Genomic DNA, 25,906 nt, shown 5'->3' on the forward strand with positions numbered 1-25,906 from the left:
TTTAATTCAGCATGATCAGAACTATCCATGTTTCTGTAGTTCATGGCTACTAATATTCCCTGATTCTTGCCTGCCTGTGACACAGAGTCTTGGGGTGATACATCATGGAAATTGGCCCTTTGGACCAATTCTCAAATGAAGCTCTCACCACCTCTCTCTGGACAGGTTCAGCCCACCAAGCTGTGTCACCTTTTATTTTCAATTTCAGGCTGTTCCCCACGGTTAGAAATGCCCAACCTATGGGCATCCACACCCCAACATATGAACGAGGTCCCATCATTTTATTCAATTCAAAACTCCTTCATGCATTCTTTCCTATAAACAGCAGGACTAGTTTTCTATTTCTCTCCAAATTTAGTAATTGTTCAATTTTAGCCTTATGTGCTTTTGATGCCATTCATTACAACACTGAGGAAGTATGGTTAGACATTGAGTGATTTCTGTGTATTTTCTGACTTACAGACAAAATTGACTTATGGGAGAGGGTAAAAATGGAACCCGGCTGTTATCCAGTGTTGGCCTGTATTGCAACAGTCCAGCAGACTGGAGTATAACTGGAGCTGAGGGAGGGTGCAGAACAGTTTCTGTGAGAGCAACTGCTGGCCCAGCAGCAGAACGCTCAAATCGAGGAACTGGTTAGGAGTCTTGTCTTCAGTAGGAGTTTTGTGGCTGTGGAGGAAGCAACACAGCAGTGATCACACAGCACATTGGTTGCAAGCCACTGAATGGTATAATTACTGAAATACTGTTGCATGTTGGGTTACAGCTTCCACAATGTAACACTATGCTCTTCAGCAGTGCTCCAGATGTGTGTGTGTTTCAGAGATGGGGAGGTGGAGGGGAAGCAGTCCTGCACCAGAAGACCTTGAGTTTCTGAGCTGCTTCTCGATTCCTAAGGTGGAATGCACACATATAACCATATAACAATTACAGCACGGAAACAGACCATCTCGGCCCTTCTAGTCCATGCCGAACTCTTACTCTCACCTAGTCCCACTGACCTGCACTCAGCCCATAACCCTCCATTCCTTTCCTGTCCATATAGCTATCCAATTTAACTTTAACTGACAACATTGAACCTACCTCAACCACTTCTGCTGGAAGCTCGTTCCACACAGCTACCACTATCTGAGTAAAGAAGTTCCCCCTCATGTTACCCCTAAACTTTTGCCATTTAACTCTCAACTCATGTCCTCTTGTTTGAATCTCCCCCAGTCTCAATGGAGAAAGCCTATCCACGTCAACTCTATCTATCCCCCTCATAATTTTAAATACCTCTATCAAGTCCCCCCTCAACCTTCTACGCGCCAAAGAATAAAGACCCAACTTGTTCAACCTTTCTCTGTAACTTAGGTGATGAAACCCAGGTAACATTCTAGTAAATCTTCTCTGTACCCTGTACTCTCTCTGTTTTGTTGACATCTTTCCTATAATTCAGTGACCAGAACTGTACACAATACTCCAAATTTGGCCTTACCAATGCCTTGTACAATTTCAACATTACATCCCAACTCCTATACTCAATGGTCTGATCTATAAAGGCCAGCATACCAAAAGCTTTCTTCACCACCCTATCCACATGAGATTCCACCTTCAGGGAACTATGCACCATTATTCCTAGATCCCTCTGTTCTACTGCATTCTTCAATGCCCTACCACATCCTTCAATGCCCTACCATTTACCATACTTTATACTTTATTGTCGCCAAACAATTGGTACTAGAACGTACAATCATCACAGCGATACTTGATTCTGCGCTTCACACGCCCTGGATTACAAATATTAAATATTAAAAATATTAAAAATACAAAGTTAAAATTAGTAAATATTAAAATTTTAAATTATAAATCATAAATAGAAAATAGAAAAATAGGAAGTAAGGTAGTGCAAAAGAACCGAGAGGCAGGTCCGGATATTTGGAGGGTACGGCCCAGAACCGGGTCAGGATCTGTTCAGCAGTCTTATCACAGTTGGAAAGAAGCTGTTCCCAAATCTGGCCGTATGAGTCTTCAAGCTCCTGAGCCTTCTCCCGGAGGGAAGAAGGACGAAAAGTGTGTTGGCTGGGTGGGTCGTGTCCTTGATTATTCTGGCAGCACTGCTCCGACAGCGTGCGGTGTAAAGTGAGTCCACGGACGGAAGATTGGTTTGTGTGATGTGCTGCGCTGTGTTCACAATCTTTTGCAGCTTCTTTCGGCCTTGGACAGGACAACTTCCATAACAGGTTGTGATGCACCCTAGAAGAATGCTTTCTACTGTCCATCTATGAAAATTAGTGAGGGTTTTAGGGGACAGGCCAATTTTCTTTAGTTTTCTCAGGAAGTAAAGGCGCTGGTGGGCCTTCTTGGCAGTGAACTCTGCTTGGTTGGACCAAGTCAGGTCATTTGTGATATTGACCCCGAGGAACTTAAAGCTGTTGACCTGTTCCACTTGCGCACCACCGATGTAAATTGGGTCATGCGGTCCGCTACTCCTTCTGAAGTCAACAACCAATTCCTTCATCTTGCTGATGTTGAGGGATAGGTTATTGTCTTTGCACCATGCCACCAGGTTCTTAATTTCCTCTGTGTACTCAAACTCATCATTACCCGAGATACGGCCTACAATTGTTGTGTCATCAGCAAACTTACATATTGAGTTCGATGGAAACTTGGCTACACAATCATGGGTGTACAGTGAGTACAGCAGGGGGCTGAGTACACAGCCTTGTGGGGCACCGGTGCTCAGAGTGATTGGAGAGGAGAGCTTGTCCCCTATTTTTACAGCCTGGGTCCTGTCTGTGTGGAAGTTGAAGATCCAGCTGCAGATCTGAGTGCTAAGGCCTAGGTTCCGGAGCTTAGGAATCAGTTTATTTGGAATGATGGTTTTAAAGGCAGAGCTGTAGTCAATGAAAAGGAGCCTTACGTATGCGTCTTTATTCTCCAGATGTTCTAAGGAGGAATGTAGGGCCAGAGAGATGGCATCTGCCGTTGACCTGTTGCTCTGGTAGGCGAATTGCAGAGCGTCGAGGTTGACCGGTAGGCTGAGGTTGATGTGTGCCATAACCAATCTCTCGAAGCACTTCATAGCAATTGATGTCAGAGCCACAGGTCGATAGTCATTCAGGCATGCCACCTTGCTCTTCTTCGGTACTGGGATTATCGTTGCCTTCTTAAAACACAAGGGGATCTTAGACTGAAGCAAGGAGCAGTTGAAGATGTCAGCAAACACTCCAGCTAGCTCGCTTGCACAGGCCCGGAGAACCCGTCCCGGGACGCCATCTGGACCCGTCGCCTTCCTTGGATTTATCTTCAGGAAGGCCTTTCTAACGTCCTCCTCGGTGACGATGAATCTCGATGCCACCAGGTCCGGTTCATCCGGAGGGAGCAGGACGCTCCTCTTCTGTTCAAATCTTGCATAGAATACGTTAAGTTTGTCAGGAAGAGAAGCGCCACAGTTACTGATATTCCCTTTTCTTTGCGCCCAGTGATCTCATTTAGACCCTGCCATAGTCTACTGGCATCCCTTTTGTTAGCTTGGGCTTCCAACTTGGCTCGATATTGCCTCTTGACGCCCTTAATGGCTTTCCGGAGTTCACGCCTGGATTCCGCGTAGCGACTGGTATCCCTGGACCTAAAAGCCGCAGCTCTAGCCTTCAAAAGGGACTTGACCTCATAATTCATCCAAGGTTTCCAGTTAGAGAATACCCGGATCGTCTTGCGAGACACACAGTCCTCTGTGCATTTCCAAATAAAGTCAGTGACAGCTGAGGCATACTCATCAAGGTTATCTGCCGAGTCCTTGAATCCTAACCAGTCCACTGATTCAAAGCAGTCATGGAGGACCCCATCCGTTTCCTCCGTCCAACACAACACTACTTTTAACACCGTGACCTCCTGCTTCAGTCTCTGTTTGTGAGCCGGGAGGAGGAGTATGGCCTGATGGTCCGATTTTCCAAAGTGAGGTTGTGGGACAGAACGGTAGGCATCCTTGACTGCTGTGTAGCAGTGGTCAAGTATATTCGGGCCTCTAGTGGGACAGGAGACATGTTGGTATAACTTTGGCAGTGCCTTTCTGAGCTTGGCCTGGTTAAAGTCCCCGGCTGTAATGAGCAAAGCCTCCGGATACCTGGTCTCAAGTTCACTGATGTTGGCATACAGTATGTTCAGAGCACACTCCACGTCCACCTGGGGGGAATGTAGACCGCTGTCAGTATGACCGAGGTGAATTCCTGTGGCAGATAGTAGGGACGACACTTCACCGACAGGTGTTCCAGGTCCGGGCTGCAGGAGCTTGTCAGTGCCACTGTGTCCGAGCACCACGCAGTGTTGATCAGTAGGCAGACACCACTCCCCCTTGTCTTGCCCGAAGACGCCGTGCGGTCCATCCAATGGATTGAAAATCCCTCTGGTCGGACGGTACAGTCGGGGGTGGCGGGGAGAGCCAGGTCTCGGTGAAACAGAATATACAGCAGTTCCTCATCTCCCTGCAGTAGGCGAGTCTCCCTTTAAGATCATCCACCTTGTTCTCTATGGCTTGCACATTAGCTAGTAGGATGGTGGGCATAGGGACCCTGAAGCCTCTCAGCTTCAATCTGATCAGCAGCCCAGCTCTTTTTCCACGCTTCCTCGGTAAGTAGTGCATCTTTCCAGGTTTAGATCGATGCAGTGTGTTGTTTTCAGCTCTTTGAGGTAGGTGGACGCATCCAGCGGGAATCGCGTCGTCGTGCACTCCGGGTCGGGCCGAGTAATGGGGGAGGCTCCGCTGCCACTTCTAGCTGCCGGGGGCCTGGGCTGTCGATTGGGTCGGGCCCCGAAGCCAGCACTTAATCCCCGATGGCCGGGCTCCTGGCTGAAACAAGTCCCTAAGCCGAGTCACGGTTGCGGAGGCCTCCGCTCCAGTCAAGCCTTGGGCTCGATTTCCGAGGTCGGCGGCGGAGGCCTCACTTCGGCAGCTGTGGATGGCCACCAACGGGGCTTTATGGTGGTCGCTCCGGGGAAGCGTCTGGGGCACCTTGAGGTCTCCGCCGTCACTTCTGTGTGGTCGTCTGCTCCGGAGAGGTGCTGGTCGGAATGGGCCATGTCTCCAAGCACTCCGGTACGGTCGCAGACAGCGGGTCTCCGGGAATGCAGTGGGCCTCATTGGTCGGGTCCAGGTGCGTTCCGGAGTTCAAGAAGCAGTTCTGGCGTGGTGGTCTCCAGCTGGGTCAGTAGCTTTGCCAGGGTGTTGTTGATCTTGATCTTGCTAAATTGGAGGTTTATAAGGGTTTCTCGGGTATAGGATAGTGAAGAGGGCAGTTTGCTCTGGAGAGCACGCGCAAAGTCGCCAGTTACCGGCGCCATCTTTAACGGAACATTAACAAACATGTATGTCCTATTTTGACTAGTCCTACCAAAATGTAGCATCTCACATTTATCAGCATTAAACTCCATCTGCCATCTTTCAGCCCACTCTTCTAACTGGCCTAAATCTGCAAGCTTTGAAAACTTACTTCATTATCCACAACTCCACCTATTTTAGTATCATCTGCATACTTACGAATCCAATTTACCACCCCATCATCCAAATCATTAATGTATATGACAAACAACACTGGACCCGGTACAGATCCCTGAGGCACACCACTAGTCACCGGCCTCCAATCCGACAAACAGTTATCCACCACTACTCTGGCGTCTCCCATCCAGCCACTGCTGAATCCATTTTACTACTTCAATATTAATACCTAACGATTGAACCTTCCTAACTAACCTTCCATGTGGAACCTTGTCAAAGGCCTTACTGAAGTCCATATAGACAACATCCACCACTTTACCCTCGTCAACTTTCCGAGTAACCTCTTCAAAAAATTCAATAAGATTTGTCAAACATGACCTTCCACGCAAAATCCATGTTGACTGTTCCTAATCAGACCCTGTCTATCCAAATAATTATATATACCATCTCTAAGAATACTTTCCATCAATTTACCCACCACTGACATCAAACTCACCGGCTGATAATTGCTATGTTTAGTCCTAGAACCCTTTTTAAACAATGGAACAACATGAGCAATACGCCAATCCTCCGGCACCATCCCCATTTCTAATGACATTTGAAATATTTCTGTCAGAGCCCCTGCTATTTCTACACTAACTTCCCTCAAGGTCCTAGGGAGTATCCTGTCAGGACCCAGAGACTTATCCACTTTTATATTCCTTAAAAGCACCAGTACTTCCTCTTCTTTAATCATCATAGTTTCCATAACTTCCCTACCTGTTTCCCTTATCTTACACAATTCAATATCCTTCTCCTTAGTGAATACCGAAGAAAAGAAATTGTTTAAAATCTCCCCCATCTCTTTTGGCTCCGCACATAGCTGTCCACTCTGATTCTCTAAGGGACCAATTTTATCCCTCAATTTCCTTTTGCTATTAATATAACTGTAGAAACCCTTTGGATTTATTTTCACCTTACTTGCCAAAGCAACCTCATATCTTCTTTTAGCTTTTCTAATTTCTTTCTTAAGATTCTTTTTATATTCTTTATATTCCTCGAGCACCTCACTTGAATTTTTGATGAATTTGGGTTCAGAGACCATTTTTCATAATACTGCTTCATTGCTTCGAGGACTGCTATAAGTCGTACTTCAGCTTCTGGAAGGAGTTAGCTTATGTTGTTATGCATAGGTCGTCTGCATAGATAAACCTGCGTGTGTTAGGAAAGGTTGGTTGGTCATTTGTGTAAACATTAAATAGTAAAGGTGCCAGGACTGATCTCTGTGGTAGTCCATTCTTTTGTGGATGCCACCTACTCGTAATTCCATTCATTTCTACATAAAATCTGTGATTTTCTAGGAGGCTCCTTATTACTTTGACTGTGATTTTATTCTTTAACATTTTAGATAATTTCAGTAGAAGGCCTCTGTGATTCACAGTGCCGTATGCTGCTGTTAAGTCAACGAATACTGCCCATGAAATTTGTCGCATTTGAAAGCCATCCTCAATATACTGGGTTAAGTTCAGGACTTGACCGCAGCAAGAGCAGCCTGGCCTGAACCCGGCTTGGTCTGGTGTTAGAAGATCTTTGACTAAGGGGGATATTCTTTTCAGTATGAGTCTCTCGTAGAGTTTATAGAGGGTGCAGAGCAGGGAAATCGGTCTGTAATTTTTAGGAATGTTGGGGTCTTTATTGGGTTTTAGGAGAGCAACAACTTTGGCTCTTCACTTTTTAGGTATTTTTAATGATCTTAGGCAACAGTTAAAAAGGGACAGAAGCCAGTGGAGTGCTTTAGGTCCAAGATGTTTAAGGAATTCATTAAGAATCCCATCTATGCCAACAGCTTTGTTGGATTTTAGCTGTGATACTTCATCCTTTAATTCTTCTAGGGTGAGAGGTGGGAAGTTGTTATTCCCATTTGAGAGAGCTGACTCTATCTCCTGATGTTGCTTTTTCTTTTGCCTCCGTTCCTTGTTATTTGGTCGGCCATTTAGTATCAGTTGGTGGGCAACCTGATTGGGTGTTACGGCAGCAATTCTCTGTGGTGGTCTATTGTCTGAGTTGAGTTTCCGAACAGTTGCCCATGCCTTCTTACTGTTCTTGGTCATGTCTGTGTTTTCTATCAGCTCCTGCCAACACTGTTGTCTCTCTTGGCTCAGTAGGGACAGAACTGACTCTCCCATTTCAGTTGTGTCTTGACCAAACGGGTCTTGGTCATATAAGTTGACATAGTCATCATAACTTTGCTTGATATCACTAGTCAATCCCTGAATATATTTGGTTCTGCAGCCGCTAGATATGTTCTGCTGTGCTACTTTCCAGATTAGTCGGACAAATTCATCATAATGTTCAGGTTCTGGTGGTATGGTATCGATAAGTTGATCAAGGGATTCTGCAAAAGATGTCCAATTTGCTTTTCTCAGGTTAAATCTTGGTAGGAACTTTGATGGTACAGGTCTCAGAACGGGAAGGGATTCTACCTGAACTGGACGGTGTTGGGATTTGGGTATATGTTGGAGAACTGTTCGTGTGAAGAGGTTGGAACTTGCTGAGGTAATAAAGGCAAGGTCTGGGTTGTATCCTTTTCTCCATCTGGCACCTGTGAAGGTAGGGGTGTCCTTTGACTCATATAGTAGCTCAAGGCTGTTGTTTAGAGCCCATGATACAACTTCTTCTCCACTTGCATCGGCATCTTCGTATCTCCAGTTGGTGCTATGGCTGTTAAGGTCACCAACAATGAGGTGCATTTTGTCCTGGAGATCTAGGTTAGGTGGCCACATGAATGGTTCATTAGGGGGTTTGTAGACTGAGGTGATATTTATGTGTTTTGTTTCAACTTTCAGAAGTTCCATTGATCCAGCTTGGATGTTTGCTGTTCTGATTACTATAGATTTATCTTTAATAAAGATTGCACTTCCATAAGTTTGGCTAGGGGTGTCAAGAGCCATGTGCATTCCTGGCACATAGGGTTGGTTGTTCAGCCTATGAGTTTCTTGTATGCATAAGATGTCCGGTCTTAAGTTTGCCAGGATTTCTGCTTTCCTGTGGCTGAAGCCTTCGATGTTGTGGCTGACGATTTTCATTATTTCCAGTGGGCCAAGGGTTTATCCTTTTACCACCCACTGGATCATTTGATCTGGCGCCTAACGAAGGTCATTGATCTGAAACATTAACACCCTTTCTCTCTCCATAGATACTGCCAAGTTTTCTGCTTTTATTTCAGATTTCCAACATCTGCCATTTATTTTGCTTCTGGTGAAACAATAACCTGAAGTGGTGACCAGAGGAGGTTCAATAGTTACCTGCTGTATGCATCAGGACCACAAGAGGGCAGTGCATTACCAGTGTGGCTTATCAGCCCCAAGTGACCATATTGCATCCAGCCAGAGTCTGTAGTTGGTCACTGGATCTGGGCTGGTTTGAGGTTGAAGATTCCACCAGCGCTGAAGGACATTCCAAACCTCGCTACTTGCAACCATCTCCTGGTGCATCCAGTACCCCATTCTGAGCCAACCTGCATGAACTGTGTGTCTATTTGCAATTGGAATTGGTTTATTTTTGTCACATGTACAGGGGTATGGTGAAAGGTTTATCTTGCATATTGTTCATACAGATCAAACCATTACACAGTGCATTGAAGCAGTACAAAATAAAATAAAAACAGAATGAAGAATATAGTGTTTCGGGTACAGAGATAATGCAGTGCCAGTAGACAAAAGGTGCAAGATCATAATGAGGTAGATTGTAAGATCCGGAGTCAGGGAGTCATGTCTGTAGCCTGACTTACTGTACTTTCTCACCATGTTTGCCATCCTTGTGTGGGGACCAGTGAAGTAGCTATGGCTACAGCAGTATCTTGGCCCCACTGTCAATGGGCTTCTCATTGCCATGGCCGTGTTGAGCTGGTGTTGCCCCAGGAACTCAGCTGGTGTTGGGCCTGTTGTGTCTGGAATGATGAAACAAAAGCAGACGAGCTGGAGCCACTCAGCCAGTGAAGCAGCTTCCGTGGAAAGAGAAACCAGCCAAGGTTTCATGTTAGCAACCCCTCCTGGGAACTGGGAGTTTGTCTCTTGCTTCCTCTAGTGGCTGAGGTTGACGTCTTATTGCCGTGGCTGTTGTGTGATATAAGGTTCACGGGTTCCGTGAGTGGAGACAGAAGCCACTCACTATGGGTGAGTAAGTTAACTATTTATTTACAGGACAAGACAGACCCTAAACATTCAGGAACCCTTCAAGCTACACTTAGTTACAAATATTTATCCAAACTGAGCGCTTGAAGTGGCAGGACAAAACAGAAACTAAACATTCAGTAACCAATCCAAGTTGCACACAGTGGCAAATACTTAACTAAAGTGTGCGTCTGGGCCCTCTCTGACTGTGGCAGACTTCCACTGCTTACTGTTTCCATGGCACCGGTCACGGCCCCCAACCTGTGGTGACCCAGAGACCGTAAAGGGATCACGTGCTTTCAGCGCACTAGATTTATACTCGACTGGCGCTGTGATGTCATCAGCTAAACAGCGAGTGCAAGTGCTGTATTGCTCTTTAAATAGACGGATCCCTGCTACCCACAAGGGGGTGGCTTTCGATGAGCGGCTAACTGCAACAATGGCCTTGCTGTTACTACCTCGACTTGTTTAAGATCTAGTCTGAAACCACTCACTCTGTCTCCCTGACCTTGTCTGAATTTGCTGAGGGTCAGGCCGGTGGGTTGCTCTCTTCTCATTACTACCATCGAAGAGATACAGAAGCCTGAAGACCCACACTCAATGCTTTAGGAACAGCTTCCTCCCCTCTGTAATCAAATTTATGAGCGTTCACGAACACTATCTCACTCTTCGTCTTTTTGCATGATTTCTTTGTTTTATGTTCATTTTTTAATGTCTACTTCCGTACGTCTGACACAAAGCAACAAATGTCAGCAATAATAAACCTGATTCGGACTCTGATACTCTAGCCCTCTTCGTACTTCATGCCGCATAAAACAAGGCCATTCAGCCCATTGAGTCTATGTGGGCTTTCGGAATAATGGAAGCATGGTTGTGGATGTGGGAGGAAACTGGAGCACCCCGGGAGAACGTGCAAACTCGACGCAGGCAGCACCTCGTTACTGGAGCACTACCGTGCTGCTTCCTGCGTTGAGGAAGATTGCGCTGGGTTCTGGTGACTGGTGTGTGCACGTTCCTGCTTGGTTTTGCCAGCCCCATTCACGTCCCTTGGTAGAGGCTCAAACTGGAGGCAGAATCTTCAGATTCCGCGTGTCGCGCTCTCGGAGGAATATTTGTTCACTGACCCGCTGCTGACTTCAGTGACAGTTGCCCGTTGCCCCTGTGTGGGCAAAATGGTGGGAGCGCTAACACAGATAGAGGTACAGGCTTACTCCTGATGTACCATAGTGTGATGTGAAGACTAAACCTTTTTAATTTCTTTTTTCCTCCCACAGATTGTCAACACTGCAGCCAAGTTAGTGGGCAGCCATCCTGTGGTAGCGTGTTGTGTGTTGTGTTCCAGGGCAGCATGATGAGGCCCTGTTGCTGCAAGCTGCGATTCTCTGTCCTGGTCTTGAGTTGCTGTGCAGAACGAGCTTGGTTTGCCGTTGTGTCCCAGGTCATTGCACCCTGCCCTGTGTTCTAGAACCATCATCCGAGTGCATTTCACATTCTGCTAAATCCATGCAAACTCCAGATGTAAGACTGCTCCAGAAACCAGGTCTCTCTTCCACTTGCCATGCTCCATCCTCGGGGTTTATCTTCAGCTCTTCCTGAGATCAAGTGTAGAGTTCCCTATATCAGCCCTTCCTGTTACAAGAGCTTATGACAGGGTTCAGTGCAGGATCTGAGGTTAGGAAGCGGGTTGACAGTATAGTTCTTCAGTCAAGAGCCAGTAAACACAAGATGGGCTGACTAGTCCCCACCTGTGCCCCATGGGTTGGTCTTTAGAGCCCATTGCTACCCCAGTGACAGCTTACACTCATATGGCATCAGAATCCTATGGCATGGAGATGAAGAGGGTATTTCAAATACTGGGGGAGTCTAGCACCAGAGGGCACAGCCTCAGAATAGAAGGATGTCCCTTTAGAACAGAGAAGAAGTGGAATTTGTTTTTTAGCCAGAGGATGGTGAGTCTGGAATTCATTGCTACTTGTGGAGGCCAAGTGATTGGGTATATTTAAAGTGGAGGTTAATAGGTTCTTGATTAGTGAGGATGTCAAAGGTTACAGGGAAAAGGCAGGAGAATGAGGATGAAAGCAAAAATAAATTAGTCATGGTTGAATTGCAGAGCAGAATGAAATGGCTGCTACGTCTTGTAGTAAACATTGGAGACTACGCCAACAGAGCAGAAGACCTGTACCCTGAGGTAAAAGTCTGTGTCCAAAGGTTTGGTTAACAGGGTGTCAGTGGTGCTGCTGATGGGAAAGAGAGGGCATGCTGAATGTCAGTCCCTAACAACAATGGGGTGGGGGAGTTACAGGAAGTACATTGAAGGGGCTGTTCCATGTTCTAAGTTCTACAAGAGTTGGTGGGTCAGAGGGCTGTGCACGTGAAGGGAACCAAGACTTAAACCAGACATTGGACCAGTAGCCATAGCAGCAGTGAGCCCAGCGAGGAGGGGGGGAGCAGTCCATGCCAGGGTGGAGGCAGATCACAGTGAAGAGAACTGGATAGAGGGAGCCTGAGGGCAGATGTGGAAGACTGAAGATAATCCAATGACAGGGTGCTTCATGGACACAGAGCCACAAGATTGCCTTGGGGGGTGGTGGTGTCAGGAAGGAAGGGACATGTCACACACTGCTGACACATGCAGTTGCTGAGGATCAGGCAAAGAGAGAATGAGGTGGAGGAGATAGAGGGCAGAGGCAGAGGTAGAGGAGGGGTTGGAGGGGCAGGTGGAATCCCTTTATTGTAGATACCCAGAATGCAATGTGTTAATTCCACATTGTAGATTGTGGGTTCTCTCAACCACCATGTCCACCCTCTTCCTGGTGTGTTCCAGCTGTGCACAATCAAATGAGAAATGGGGAAAGTCGAGAGATATGGACAAGAAAAGAACTGATGGGGCACTTTGTCTACCACCACTTCATCCTGATAAACTCCCTATTTGCATTGTGCTACACGGGGTCCAAACATACTCTAGCAGTGGTTCCTACCTATGGAAAGGGACTGACAGAGGCTTCGGTTTGGGGGGAAGGTTAGAGTTGGGATCAGGGTTAGGTTTGGGCTAATAGTTGCTGTAGTTGGGACGAGGGTTTGGGTTATGTTAGGAGTTGAGAATAGAGTTAGAGTCTGTTATGGATAGGGGTCAGGAATGGGGTGACAATCTCCTGTGTTTCAGGTGGGGTTTCTAATGTGCACGGTGGGTAAGCCGGCAGAGTTTTGTGCTGTGTGCTGAGTAACCTGACAAGTTGGTGCACAACGTGCTTGGTACGATGGCAGCTTTGTGCATTGCATGCTCGGACAGTGAGTGGGTGTGCCTTGGCCATCTTGGGCAGTACTGGTATGGACAGTGCATGCTGTGTGTTGAGCTTGGACATGGATGGAAGCTTGCAAAAGCGGTGGAGATTGTGTTGAAATGTCAAAATTTTTTTCTCAAAAAATGGGAGCAGGGAAATATTTCGCTTGTGCCAGTGACAGCAGAAGGAAGAGGTAGAGGCTTGACAGACTGACCTTTCATCCTGACTTCTCAGGACTTTCAGCAGCATCCTGAGTTATTAATGCCTCCTCTCTTGCAGCACTGCTGTCACCGACACAAGTCCAGACCCAATGCTGTTGAAATCATCGGTGCTATTTATATCAGAGTGCCGGAAGAGATAGCCTTGTTTGAATAACTCCCCATCAGCCGGTGACCTGCATGACCTGTCTTCTTCCCCTAATAATAATCTATGTGCAGACCCTGTGTGAAGATTAGCAGAAGCCTCTGTCATTGGGGTTGGTTCATCCGGTTATCCCACCTTGTATCTTCATCCTCCAGTGACTGGATCATCAGAGCTCCCCCTCCTGTCTCCGGTTGGGGCCTTGGGTTGGCAGCTCTGCCCTCTGGAACACTAGATGCTGAGAAAGCAACATCAAACTCTTGGCCAAATTGGTGTGAGCCATTGATTCTGCATGTAACATTGCTGGCTGGGACAGTCACTGAATGCTCAACTTTCAGATTTCGTTTTAATGTGTTGACGTTCACCCTCCCCCCGTCCTCATAGTGTGGCAGTACAGGTTTATACTTATTTACCACTGCCAATGGTCCAGTCAGCCCATTGGATCCATGCTAGCCCCCAAGCAGAGCAATCCCATCAGTCCAACCCTCTGCCCTTCTCCGAATTTCCCTGTACCTGGGTAACATTCCCTCTCTCAAACCCATCAGCTCCTGTTTGATCGACAGACACAAAATATTGGAGGAACTCAGCAAGTCAGGTGGAATCTAAGGATGGAAGAGTCAACGTTTTGGGCCGAGTAAAGCCGACACATAACTCTTCATTGCCCTCCATAGATGCTGCTTGACCTGTTGAGTTCCTCCAGCATTTTGTGTACGTTGCTCTAGATTTCTGGCATCTGCAGATTGTCCTGTGAGCTCTCATTTGAACTATATGGCCCTCGCCCACATTAAGGAGTAATTTACACCAGCCAATTAACCTACCCACGTCTTTAGAACGTGGAAGGGAACTGGAGCACCCGGGGGAACCTCTGCAGTCTCTGTGAGAATATTCAAACTACAGACACTGACAGCATCTGAGGTTGGGGTGGAAGCTGATTTGCTGGGAGCAGCACTGCTGTGCTGTCCTCTTGGTGCTGAGCTCAACAAAATCTACCCTTTATCCTCCAGCTTTTGGTTCAGGACATCCGACAGTGACCTTCCATGTTTGCTCTTCCACCCATCACCCACCACCAGCCTCTCCCAAAGAGTAACGGGTCAAGAAACGGCCAGGTGATGAAGAGCCTTGGGAAGCCGGATGTGGCACTTTACCAAAGCCAGGGACCTTTCAGAGGAACTGGAAATAGTTTATGATTGTTACAACGGAAGCACCTTCAGTGTTCTAACAGTGAGAGAGATGCTGTCGTTGAGCTCAGCAGGCTCAGCACTGTGGAGTGTCCCATATGAGGACAGGAGTTGGTTCAGGGAGAATGAGCTGTCTCTGTCTCCTGGGACATTCAGATTTGTGGATGGGACTTTTGGATTTCTAAGTGGGAATTTGAGAGAAGAGGCTTCTGTATCTTCCACCTCTCCAGTACTAACAGAACTTTCCCAGTAATGTTCCTTCCTGCCACATTTCACTCTCCTTTCCTTTCTCACTCCCACCACCTGTAGCGAGTATGTGGAGCGCTTCAACCCCAATGCACTGAAGGACTCGGTGCTGTCCACGCACAAGCCCATCGAAGTGAAGGGTCCGGGTGGAAAGGCCACCATCATCCACGCCCAGTATAACACCCCCATCAGCATGTACTCTCAGGACGCTATCATGGATGCCATTGCCGGCCAGGCCCACGCCAGGGGCAGTGACCTATCAAGGTAGGCCCAGGAGATCTCAGCATGCCAGGGGCTTCAGGAGCCACTTTGCACCTCTGGAGCTAGAGTAATTTCAAAATCAAATAACAATTAGTATTGGATTAAAGTTCAGCATTTGTTTGTAAACTGCTCAACAAAAAGTGGGCTTCTGAAATCATATGTGGGTTTAATATTTCCTCTGGGTCAGCGCACTGTCAAATCCTGCAGCGAAATGTCAACAACAAGAATAATTGGTGCCTGGGTGTTTGTATAGAACTTATCCGTGGCCCTGATCCTCTTCATGGCCCCTTGGAGACCTGGGTTGCAGTGTAGGATGTACCTTTTCTCTCTTTCTCCCCAGAAGGAGGCCATTTGGCCCATCTTTCCCATGTTTGTCCAAAGGAACCTACTTGGCCTAATGCACCTTCTTGCACTGAATCCGCAGCCTGCTGCCCGTCCACCTACCAGTGTAGTTTAAGTGTGGTATTGCTGTCCGGTTCTTCCTACAGTGGGTGCCAAACTCCAACTGCTTGTGGGGGTGGTGGAGGGGTTTCTCAACTAATCTTTCTGCTGACTATTATAATTGTCTTTCCATCAGTCTTTGATCCTTTTACTTTGACACACTTCATTGAGGTCTCTCCTTGATCCTTATCAAATCCTGCCTCCTGATTACTCTTTTTCATTCCTGGTAAACATCTTCCATTCCCTCTCCTGTACAACCATGACTTCCCTGTAATCAGAAGTGTACACAGTGCCCAAACTGTTTCTGACTGCTGTACAGATCCAGCAAAACTTTACTCTCCTGATGCATGATCATAACAGAAAGTAACCCCTAGGTCTCTTCACCCATCTTGTGGATCTTTAAGGACCCACAGCCTGAAAATCTCTCTGATCCTCATATCTCCCAATCACAGTGTGTTTTCTTGCCCTATTGCGCCCTCCAAATGCAGAATTTAACATTAATTCCAAGAAAGGGTTAATGGCCATTTTCAGGTTATATACCTGAATGAGATTTGAAGTTTGCTCAGGATTTCTTTGATCCTGTCACGTTTCATTACCACAGCCTTGTGTGGCCCACAGAACCATCAACAGAAGGATACGCCTACGTTACACTCCCAACGTTCTCTGTCACTGCATGAGGTGCGTGCAGCAACAGAGCGCTGGTCCATGCACACTGCCCCCTTAGAGCAGCCTTCCACCGTAACCCTACCCCATTCCACATAGCCCGCCCGGCAAGGGAACTTGACATGTTAGATTTAACTGAGAGTTGTCATGCGTCACTGAAAAGGAAGCCTAGATCTGGTAGGTGCCTCCATTTCATTGAAAGGCCCCCACAGTACTGTCAGCAGTCAGTGAGAAACAGCAGGCGTTCTTCACCACAGGGTCAAATGTAACTCTCAGTTGCTGAAATCTTTCCTTGAGAGAGAACAGAGAAGACGCGGTAAGGTTTGGTCTTTCCTGTGGTGGTCGGTGGCCCATTCCCTTCCTCACAGGGATGATTGTTTTCCCATCCCGACAACCTAGCATCACTTGTGAGCAACAACAGTGGTGAAAATCAGCTGCTACTCAGATACTTCCCAGCCAGGAGGCAGCTTGGAACACAAGCTCTGGACTTTTTTATTTTGTACAGATGGCGGGTGGTTTTGTTACTGCATACTGAGTTTCAGCCCGGTTCAGTGCAAGGACATTAGGGAATGTCCTTGCTGCTGGGTATGAGGAAATGAATTTGCCCACAGGTGCACCACCAGGAACACCTGCACCTCTGTTCACCCGGACATCTGCCTGTTCCAGAGAACTAGGTATTGGTCACAAGGTAAAGTTACAGTGGTGCCTTGCCTGTAACCCAGTGCGCTGTGCTGAGCATTCTTCGCAGACTATGAACGTAAACTTAAACCAGACTCCCCAAGTTTGAAGTTTGGTCATTGTGTAACGACTAGTTACAAGGCTAGTTCTCAGTTTCTGAGGAAATATTGTGTTGTAGAAGATTGCTCAAAGGTTTATTGACTGTAGTGCCATCTGAACTGAGCCTCTCCTGATACTAGTACATTGTATCACTATGTGGTGAAAATACTCCCATGATTTTGTGATAACTCTGCAGTTAAATGACCACAACTTCATAGTGTTGACTATTTGATACCTTTGTGTAGATCTGGGATTAGTGTTGCAACTCTTGTTTTGATTGGTAGAGCAGTGTTTTATTCTAATGGTATGTTACTTCTTTCTTTACCTCCCTCATCCCATCCCCATCCTACTCACACACACTCTCCCTCACTCCCGTTTCTAACATACAACCGTCATTGTCATTTTTGTTACCTGTCTATCAAACCTACCTACCTCCTAAACAATCACGGATACCAATGGTCAATGCCCTGGGCGCTGTTTAATCATGCGACCCCCAGTGGCCCTGAACCTCCATTTGCGTAAGTAGGTCCAACTTTCATAACCAAGCTATTGTTTCTTAACCAAGTCTGTACTAAACTCTCAGGGGCCAGAAACACCATTTCAATCACAGACGCCAGAGAAGGGAGATTCCCTTTCTTGGTTCCTTGCCACTTGTGCTGTGACATGTCCAATTTTGGTTTTCTGCCTTTAGCAAAAAGGTTTAGGTACATTTTCATGAGCCCACCAGCAAGGTAAATTCTGAGGGTATGTGTTGTAATGCATTAGCCTTTGCCCATGGCATTGCCTTTGACACGGGTGCTGAACTGTTGTGGACAGCTATTGATGGGGTAGTTGGAGCTGGAGGGAAGCAGTATGATTTACGCCATGATCTTGAGAATGGTAAGCTTGCTGTACAGACTCATTTGCCTTCCTTCTTGGAAGCCTGCATTGTGAAGAGGAAACTCACTGGCATTTGAAAGGACATTGGTAGTTCCTTCAGAGGAGGGTAGGTTTGCAGTACTGTGCCAGTCCATTGGGTCGTGCTAGGATACCTTTAGATCCCAGATTTGTCAATGCATCTTTATTAGTATCACCTTGATGAAGTTTGCTAGGGGGTGGGGAAGGTGAGTGAAACAGGCTATTGTATCTGCTCGTCCTCAAGTGGGTGAAAGATGGACAGTGTACCCAATTGACCAAGCGTCAGACTGCTCAGTATAGGTTTATGGCTTTCACATTGCATTCAGATCTAATTTAAACATCAGTGCCAAATACAACTCAATGTTAAACAGTATAAGTACACTTAGGAGCCAGAATATGGATAGAATTGAGCAGTAATGCAGTGTATGGATTAGGAGACTGAAATGACCACTGCAGTCAGTGGAAGAGGGAATAGGATGCTTTTGTGGGTGGTTAGAATGCCAGGCAGGAAACCAGGAGGTAAATGAAGAATTGTTTAAGAACTGTTTGTTGGATTTTTCCTTGTATGCCATTGGAGAGCTAGACAGTGCCAGCAGGCAGAGTGTAGCGCAGCAAAGTTCATCTTTGATCTCATGATCTTAATTGTAAGGAATGTTGGGGAAAAAAACAAGTTTTTATTCAAAAAGAGATATGAGGGAACGTTAGTCGATCCCACTGTCAACGTTGGGGAATCTGGGAGAAAGCTGAGAATTCTGACTTAGCTTTATTTGACACAATAATAAATGAATGGTGGAAGGTACCAAGGAAGCAAATGGTGTAAGTAAGCCAGACAGGAGTTGGATTCAGATAACCATAATTTGATGGGTTTGTTAAACCAAAAGCTTTTTGTTTATGCTCTTAAAATGACCGACATACCTTTCACATACCACTGGATAAGTTCTAACGTTATCCTGAAAATTGTAGTTGTAGTTTTATTCCAGGTAATGTTTTGTGCTTGTTTAAAAATCAGCGTACACCTGAAATGCTGATGTCTGCCCTTCAGCCTTCCCATGATGCTGCATGCAGTGTTGGATTGAGTGTGCAAAATATACCCGTATTAAAATCATTGACACAGGTTGTCGATTAATATTTCCACTACCAAATGCAGAAATTGATTTGTTTTTTTCTGATGTCTGCTAACCTGAGCTAACTATTGTGGTCATGTTTTGTGTCCTGATCTAGACCTGAGTGGAGAGGAGATTAACACTTGTATTCATTACAATTACTCCGAACTTTAGTGTGAACTGTAATCCAGGGATGCATTTTACAATGTTTTGAGCTAAAGGTTTGAAGCCTGTTTTGTTGGATCGCTTTGTGTAACCAATGATCAAGATGCTTAATCATAAGATTATATATCTCAAGGGAGAACAGGTACACTTACACTGAAACAGTAAGTTACCAACTAACAGAACTTTGATTTCAGAACACCTTTTATACAAAAAAACACGTTTAATTGTTGTCAAAGTGGGAAATATCGTCAAAGAATGCTGCTGCCCCAAAATGTAATGTGATACTGCAGGGATTGGCATGGTTTGCAGAGGGCAAGAGGTCAGTGCAAGATAGTTGGAGACCAAAAGATTTTTTTTGGGCTTCTCTACCTTTTCTAAAGGTACGTCGCTTCCAAGTGACTCTTGCAGATTTACTTCTAAGGAGAGTGAGACTCAGTGGAAGTTGCCACTGTGAGCTATGTGCAGTGAGTGGAGTACAAAACTGGTTGAAATTTTAAACAAAAACTGCAGATGCTGCAAGTTCTGAAATAAAATTAGGAAATGCTAGAAACACACAGCATCTGTGGAGACAGAAACAGGGTTAATGTTCCAAGTCTCTTGAATCGTTAACTCTGTTTCTTTCTTCACATTTACTGCGTAAAGAGTTGTGAAGTTGTGTGATACTCTAGCATGCCCACTGGCTTCTTCAGTGGTGACAATGCTGAACTCTGCAGACAGGAGGCTCCCTTTGTCATCACAGAGTGCTTGGCTCATCTAAGAGAGCGGCAGAGCCCACAGCAGAATGAAGACTTTGACAGTGAAGCCTGTAGATCAAGCTGCTTGGTATTGGTAGCAGGTTGCTTTACTAGATGTGGCGTGTGGCAGAGAGCTTAAATGCTAGACAGGTGTGTTTAAAGGGAGATGGCTGGTTGAAGAGACAGACATCAGGTCTTAGAATGCCTGTTAGGTGTTTAAAAACAAAACTACAGATGGTGGAAATCTGAGATAAAATGCTGGAAATAGTCAGCTAGTCAGGCAGCATCTGTGGAGAGAGAAACAGTGAATATTTTGGGTTAATGGCCTTCCATCAAGTGAGAACTGTTGAAAGGTCATCAGCCTGAAACATTAACTGTTTCTCTTTTCCCTGAAGCTGAGTGTTTCCAGCATTTTCTGCTTTAATTGAGGATTAGATGTACTGTGTAATGGTGTGTGTGTGTGTGTGTGTGTGTGTGTGTGTGTGTGTGTGTGTGTGGTCCAGTAGGGAAATTAGTCCCACCCCATAGTGGCCAGGTGTGAATTATTTTATGAAACATTAGACAGATGGTTTTTAAAAACTCTAAACCACCACTCTTTTCTCACTTGGGTCAGGATGTTTGTCTCCCTCTTTCTCTCTCACTCACACACAGTTAGGATACTGAGGTATGACTGTTCCTAAACTTTATTGGTTGAGAGCATTTGTTTTCTGTTCACTCATTGGTTGTTGTGGAAGATTGGGTTTGATGATATGTTCATTGGAATTATTGTGATTGATAATTGCCCACCTCAGTAGAAACAAGATTTATAATGAAGTTTATTGAGTTTCAGCTGATACTTTGGTGTTGAGTTTTGAGCCTCTAGTGACTGTAAGACACCAACTGATATTGACATGTATTATCTATCTGGCTTCCTTCTACGAAAGTCATGGTATGCTTAAAATGTAATTCATTTTTTTTACTATGAGAAGCCAATACTTCAACTGCAGTATTTCATGATACTTCCAGTTTCGACGTACATCGCAGTCCACTGTCTGCAGAGTTTACCTTGAGGATCTGTCTGTGCTTTTGTGTCACTGGTATGCTTGGGATATTTGTCAGGTGGAGTAATTGTTTTCTCAATTACAGACAACCTACACCAGACTCAGTTTGTGACCCTGGTTCACACAGGTGTAGTAGAAGTTGGCATGGAGTGTCATTGTGAAGTGGTGACTTGGTAGTTTCTGTGTATTTGGAGACAGGTTTGTGAGTGGACACAATACATTTTGTATATTCTAGCGTGCCAAGGGAGTTGAGTGATTTTGAGTCTCATGCAGGAAGTAATGTTGGGGTGTAAGATCAGCCAAAATCCTACTGGATGGTAGAGAGAGCTTGAGGAGATGCCTGCCATACTCCTCCTTTTTCCAGAGGAATCCCACTGCTGCCTTTGAGTGACTGGAGAGTGAAGGCCTACAGACAGTACACTTGACGTCTGGACAATAGACGTCATCCTCTGCTCTCTTGTCCCTGCATGTGACCATGTGGTGAGCAATAGGACAGATGCAGAGTTTACCCAGGAGATCAGCCTGCTCCCCCAACATCAGGAACAAATTGCAAACTAACTATTTTCTTAGAGTTTCCTTTAAAACTGTGCCCATCCAGCTGATGACCCCCAATCTGGAAGTGGCCATCAGTGACAGACATGTGGAGGTGCCTGACTAACTTACTGATTCCAAATGTTAATTTGGTATTGAGTTAGCCAACACTCCACAATGCCCTCCGTTCATCACAGGCCTCTGTACTCATGTTCCCACCTCTCCCCTCTCCCGCCTTACATTTGCCCTGAATGGATAGACAAGAAGGTCAACTCACTGGTCACGTCACGCTATGGTAGAGTAGCGGTTAGCGCGACGTAAATACAGCTCGGACCATCGGAGCTCAGAGTTCAGTTCCAATGTCATCTGCAAGGAGTCTTTGCATCCTCCCCATGGAATGTGTGGATTTCCCCAGGTGGTCTGGATACTGCAGAGTGCTGCTCTGTACTTAGCCCAGAGAACGCTGTCCGTACATTCCCCTGCTCTTTGACTGCCACTGCAACTGTTCACCAGGTGGATGATGCAAAGAGGTTCGCTACAGAATTGAATGCAAGAGTTGCTGATATAGATGTCTAAGATGTATGCATATGCAAATGCTAGATAAGAGAAAAATAAAATTGAATTATTTGGTAATTTATTTGAGAGAAGAATTGGAACTCGAAGAACGTTAAGAAGGATTACCAAGCTATCGTTGTCGGGAGGGAAGAAGGAAGTAAGTTCTTTATTTGGAAGATTTCCTCTGGCTTTGTCCAGAGCTGATGAGTTCTGTTGTAGCTTCCTTAGCAGTGGTCTGTGCTTTCCACTGTCTCTCTCAGGACCACACCAGCAAGCCGATGGCAAAGTGGGGAAGGGGGACCATGAATCCTCCTTGGATCTAAGCTGAACAATTTGTTAGTTTAACTCATGAATGGGCCGTGAAAATGTTGATAGACAGCTGAGATCGTGCCCATGGAATGTTAAACTACAACATCCCACTGTTCCCTGTTCACTGTGAAATGATACAAGTTCAATCAAAACTCACTGAATTTTAAAATCTAAAGCATTTAAAATTTTTAAATCATATTTTGAAAAACTGCAGCCTGTGATGGCTGTACAGTGCTCCTGAGCTGGACCATGCAGTGCGGCTGAATGTGGTGCAAAGTTGCATTCCGCTGGTGGAAGAGCCACACGGAGTCCTGCTGTGAAGTGGGTGCAGCTACTTCAGGCCACCGCTGTGGTCCTAGTGTCACCAAATTGGCTACGGTTGGCATAACCCTCAGTGAAAAGTTGATGTGAGCAGATGCTAGGGGCTCTGATTTCTTGTAATTTTTTAAAAAATCACTTTTTGTTCAAAGGAGATCTATAAAGTTTCAGGGCCCGTATCCAGAGGAGAGACATTGAATACCTACATTGCAGATTCCCTGAAGACCAGTTGGAGCCCTGTTGAGGCTCAGAGTTAGGCTATGTTACTGTAAAATGTGACTCTCTCTGTTATTGCAGTAATCTACATGTTAAAGATGCTCTAGTCGACAGTTCTTCTCCAGTCTACCAGGCTGTTATTCGTAACACTACCAAGCCCCAACAGAGCCAACAGCAGGAACAGGATGAATGGACCCGTAGGGCTGCTAATCTGCAGTCCAAATCGTTCCGAGTCCTTGCTCAGTTGACTGGGACAGAATTCTGTAAGTATTGCAAACATTTTCTCTGTTAAATTAACTGGGGAGAAGTGAGCAGTGCACTCAATTAGCCCATTTCCTGATATTAACGAGACTTGGGGTTAGATCCAAGCCAGATCAGGGAAGTGTCCTCACCTGCAGCTGGTGAGCTGAAGAGGTATGAGCCCAGTGCTGACAGGGTCTCGGCTCACAGAGTGATCAGCCTCACTCTGGGAAATGGTGCACTAGGTGGTGTTGCCTTGCTACTGAAGCAGAGCTGAGGAAATTTTACATTGTGGCTAACTTTCACCACAGTCAGGCATTTGATGGGACAGAAGCGAGGGAACTCCACTCTGCTCCTATCCACAAGCCTTCAGTGTATCATTTCTGAGGGAGCATTGCTGATGATCTAACCTGTGTTACACCCAACCCAGAGGGTTTGCTGAGGCAGTGTGGAGACAGTCCCTCTTCATTTTGCTGGAATAGAATTATTCCTCCTTCACAGATTTGTGGAAATCTTTATTGACAAGGTAAACATCCTAATATCTCTCCTAACCTAGCTCATCTTATGTAGTATTGCAGGGGGAAAACACCCAGGGTACACATGGTTAACACCTTTGCAACATTCTAGCTCTCCCCTCAGAACGCTGTTGGAGGGGCAGGAATTTAAATCCTTTGTTGCCTCTGTAGCAAAATGGACTTGCAAACATATGACCACCAGCCCCTCTATGTTCACCCAGGCTTCACCATCTTGTAATGCTGCGGTTATGCCATTGTACATGAGGGTCTTGCAGCAAGTGGCTCGCCTGCCTGCTGTGGCCGGCTGTTGCTGCAAAGGTTCTGTCCTTGCTGTCACTAACCAGCAATGAGGAAGATGAGCAGATTATTTATATCAGTAGGAGCAAGGCATACGTGGGTGCTTGCCACACATTTTTTCGTCAAAGTTACATTATTTCCCCACCCAAACATGGTTTTACAGTTCTGAGATTTTTCATGATTCAGAGGTAAGAGTTGGCTTTAAAGTGATCATGTTACAAATATTCCCTTTGCCCGCCTCTCTTGTCACCCTCTTGTCATACACATGTCTCCAAGTTAACAGTAGGGCAGTGACGAATAAACTTCTGTGGCTACAAGCCAGGGACAGGTATCGATTTTAACTGATGTTTCAATAAAAAAACTCTGCCATCTTCATCAGGGATGAAGCCTGGGCGTGACTAGTCCAGTGGTTTTATACCCCCAACGTTCATCCCTCCTGATTGGTTAGTCCTCATCCAATCAAATTTCCTACCTTGTTTACAGTTGAATTCCAGTTCTTACTTACAGCAAGACTTTCGTCTTTGTTAAAATTCTTTTCTCTAGTTTTACTTCAATGGCTTCCTTTACACCAGGCAGTCCCAAAAGCCATTGGTATGGCATAGTAGTTTTGTGCCGTCAAAGTCAATCCTATGACCATTGCAAATGCAGTGTTCTGCTAACACCGATTTCAATGAGTAACCCAAATGGATACACCTGTTGTGCTCCTTGATGTGGGTTTCCACCATGCGTCCCGTCTGGCCGATATACACTGCTCTGTACTCACAGAGAATCCTGTAAACTCCAGCCGTCCTAAGTCCCAGGTCATCTTTGACCCACATAAGCTGTGTGTTGAGTTTCCTTACGGGTTTGTGGATAGTATTAATCTGGTATTTCTTAAGGACCCTTCCAGAAACCATGGAAATATAGGGAAGACAGGCAGTAGTGACGGGTTCCTCCTCGTTGTTTGGTTTCCTGGTTTTTCTGTTGGCCCTTTTAAGGGCCCGATTGATTTCCTTCACCTTGCATCTATTCTTTTGGAATGTCATGCGTAATCATTTTATTTCTTTGTGGAAACTCTCTGAGTCCGAAATAGTTTTCGACAGTTAATCAAAGTAGAAAGAACCACTCTACGTTGGGAGCCATGATGGTCGCTGTTGTTATTGAGGTACAAGTCCATGTGAGTGGGTTTCCGATAGATGCCATGTCCGAGGCTACCAGCTGGTTTCCTTCGTATTAGAATGTCCAGGAATATGAGGCAACCATTCTTGTCCATCCCCATCACAAATTGAATCTTTGGATGTATGCTGTCCATATGGCTTTTGGGACTGCTTGGTGAAGGAAGCCATTGAAACAGAACTAGAGAAAAAGTATTTTAACAAGGATGAAGGTCTCTAAGTAAGAACTGGAATTTGATTGGAAACAAGGGGGGGAGCAGAAACCTGATTGGATGAGGGCTAACCAATCAATAGGGACCAACTTCGGGGGTATAAATACTACCAGACTAGACATCCCCGATGAAGATGGCAGAGTTTGTCATCGAAATGTTGGTTAAAATCAATACCCATACCTGGCTTGAGCCTGAGAAGAGTTTATTCATCATATATGCCAGGAAAGCACTAGATCCTTTTACAGTAGGGCAGTGTTCTCTCGCCATGTTCTTCACTCAGTATGAGGGCTAATGAATTGAAAGTATACTTCTACTTTTTTTTGTGTTGGCTGCTATATCTCTGAATAAATCCTATCTTCTGAAGATTAACATGTACTGTAAATGCCTTGAAAACTACAAGGGTAAATCCCACAGGATTTACAGTTTCCAGTTAAACACATCAACACTATTCATAAACCTCAGCTTTAGTTTAGTCTGGAAAGGTGGGATTATTAAGGTAATTGCAAGTCAATCTTGAAATTGGATGGGAAAGGTGAGGAGCTACCTCAGAATACAGTCAACGTAGAGCTCTGGAAGTAGAGTTGTGTGTTAAATGCAGGGGATGATTTGGAGAACGTGTATCATACATGTTTCACCCGTGCCATCAGCTGTCCAGCTCTTGCTTGTAATCTGGATTGGTGACCCTTATGAGGAATCTGGGACTTATTCCCGATTGAACTGATTAGTAAGCAGCTGGGTCCTGGCCTTAGTGAGACTGAGGACAAAGGCAGAATAGTTATATCTGCCTGG

General features: G+C 45.6%; 1 protein-coding gene across 6 annotated transcripts in view; it reads left to right on the forward strand.

Annotated features, from left to right (window-relative positions):
* LOC140212042 (LIM domain-binding protein 3-like) overlaps positions 1 to 25,906 on the forward strand; it is a 178,416-nt gene that overhangs the window by 89,495 nt on the left and 63,015 nt on the right. For 3 of the 6 annotated variants that reach the window (XM_072282480.1, XM_072282481.1, XM_072282484.1), the window contains exon 6: positions 22,781 to 22,962. In XM_072282480.1, coding sequence (XP_072138581.1) covers positions 22,781 to 22,962 — 182 coding nt within the window. Of the gene's footprint in view, positions 1 to 10,898; positions 10,919 to 14,752; positions 14,954 to 17,328; positions 17,350 to 22,780; positions 22,963 to 25,906 lie in introns of all 6 variants that reach the window. The other 3 variants (XM_072282483.1, XM_072282485.1, XM_072282482.1) reach the window with 2 other exon arrangements.

Source organism: Mobula birostris, chromosome 18 (assembly GCF_030028105.1).
Source record: "Mobula birostris isolate sMobBir1 chromosome 18, sMobBir1.hap1, whole genome shotgun sequence".
NCBI classification, from domain to species: Eukaryota; Metazoa; Chordata; class Chondrichthyes; order Myliobatiformes; family Myliobatidae; genus Mobula; species Mobula birostris.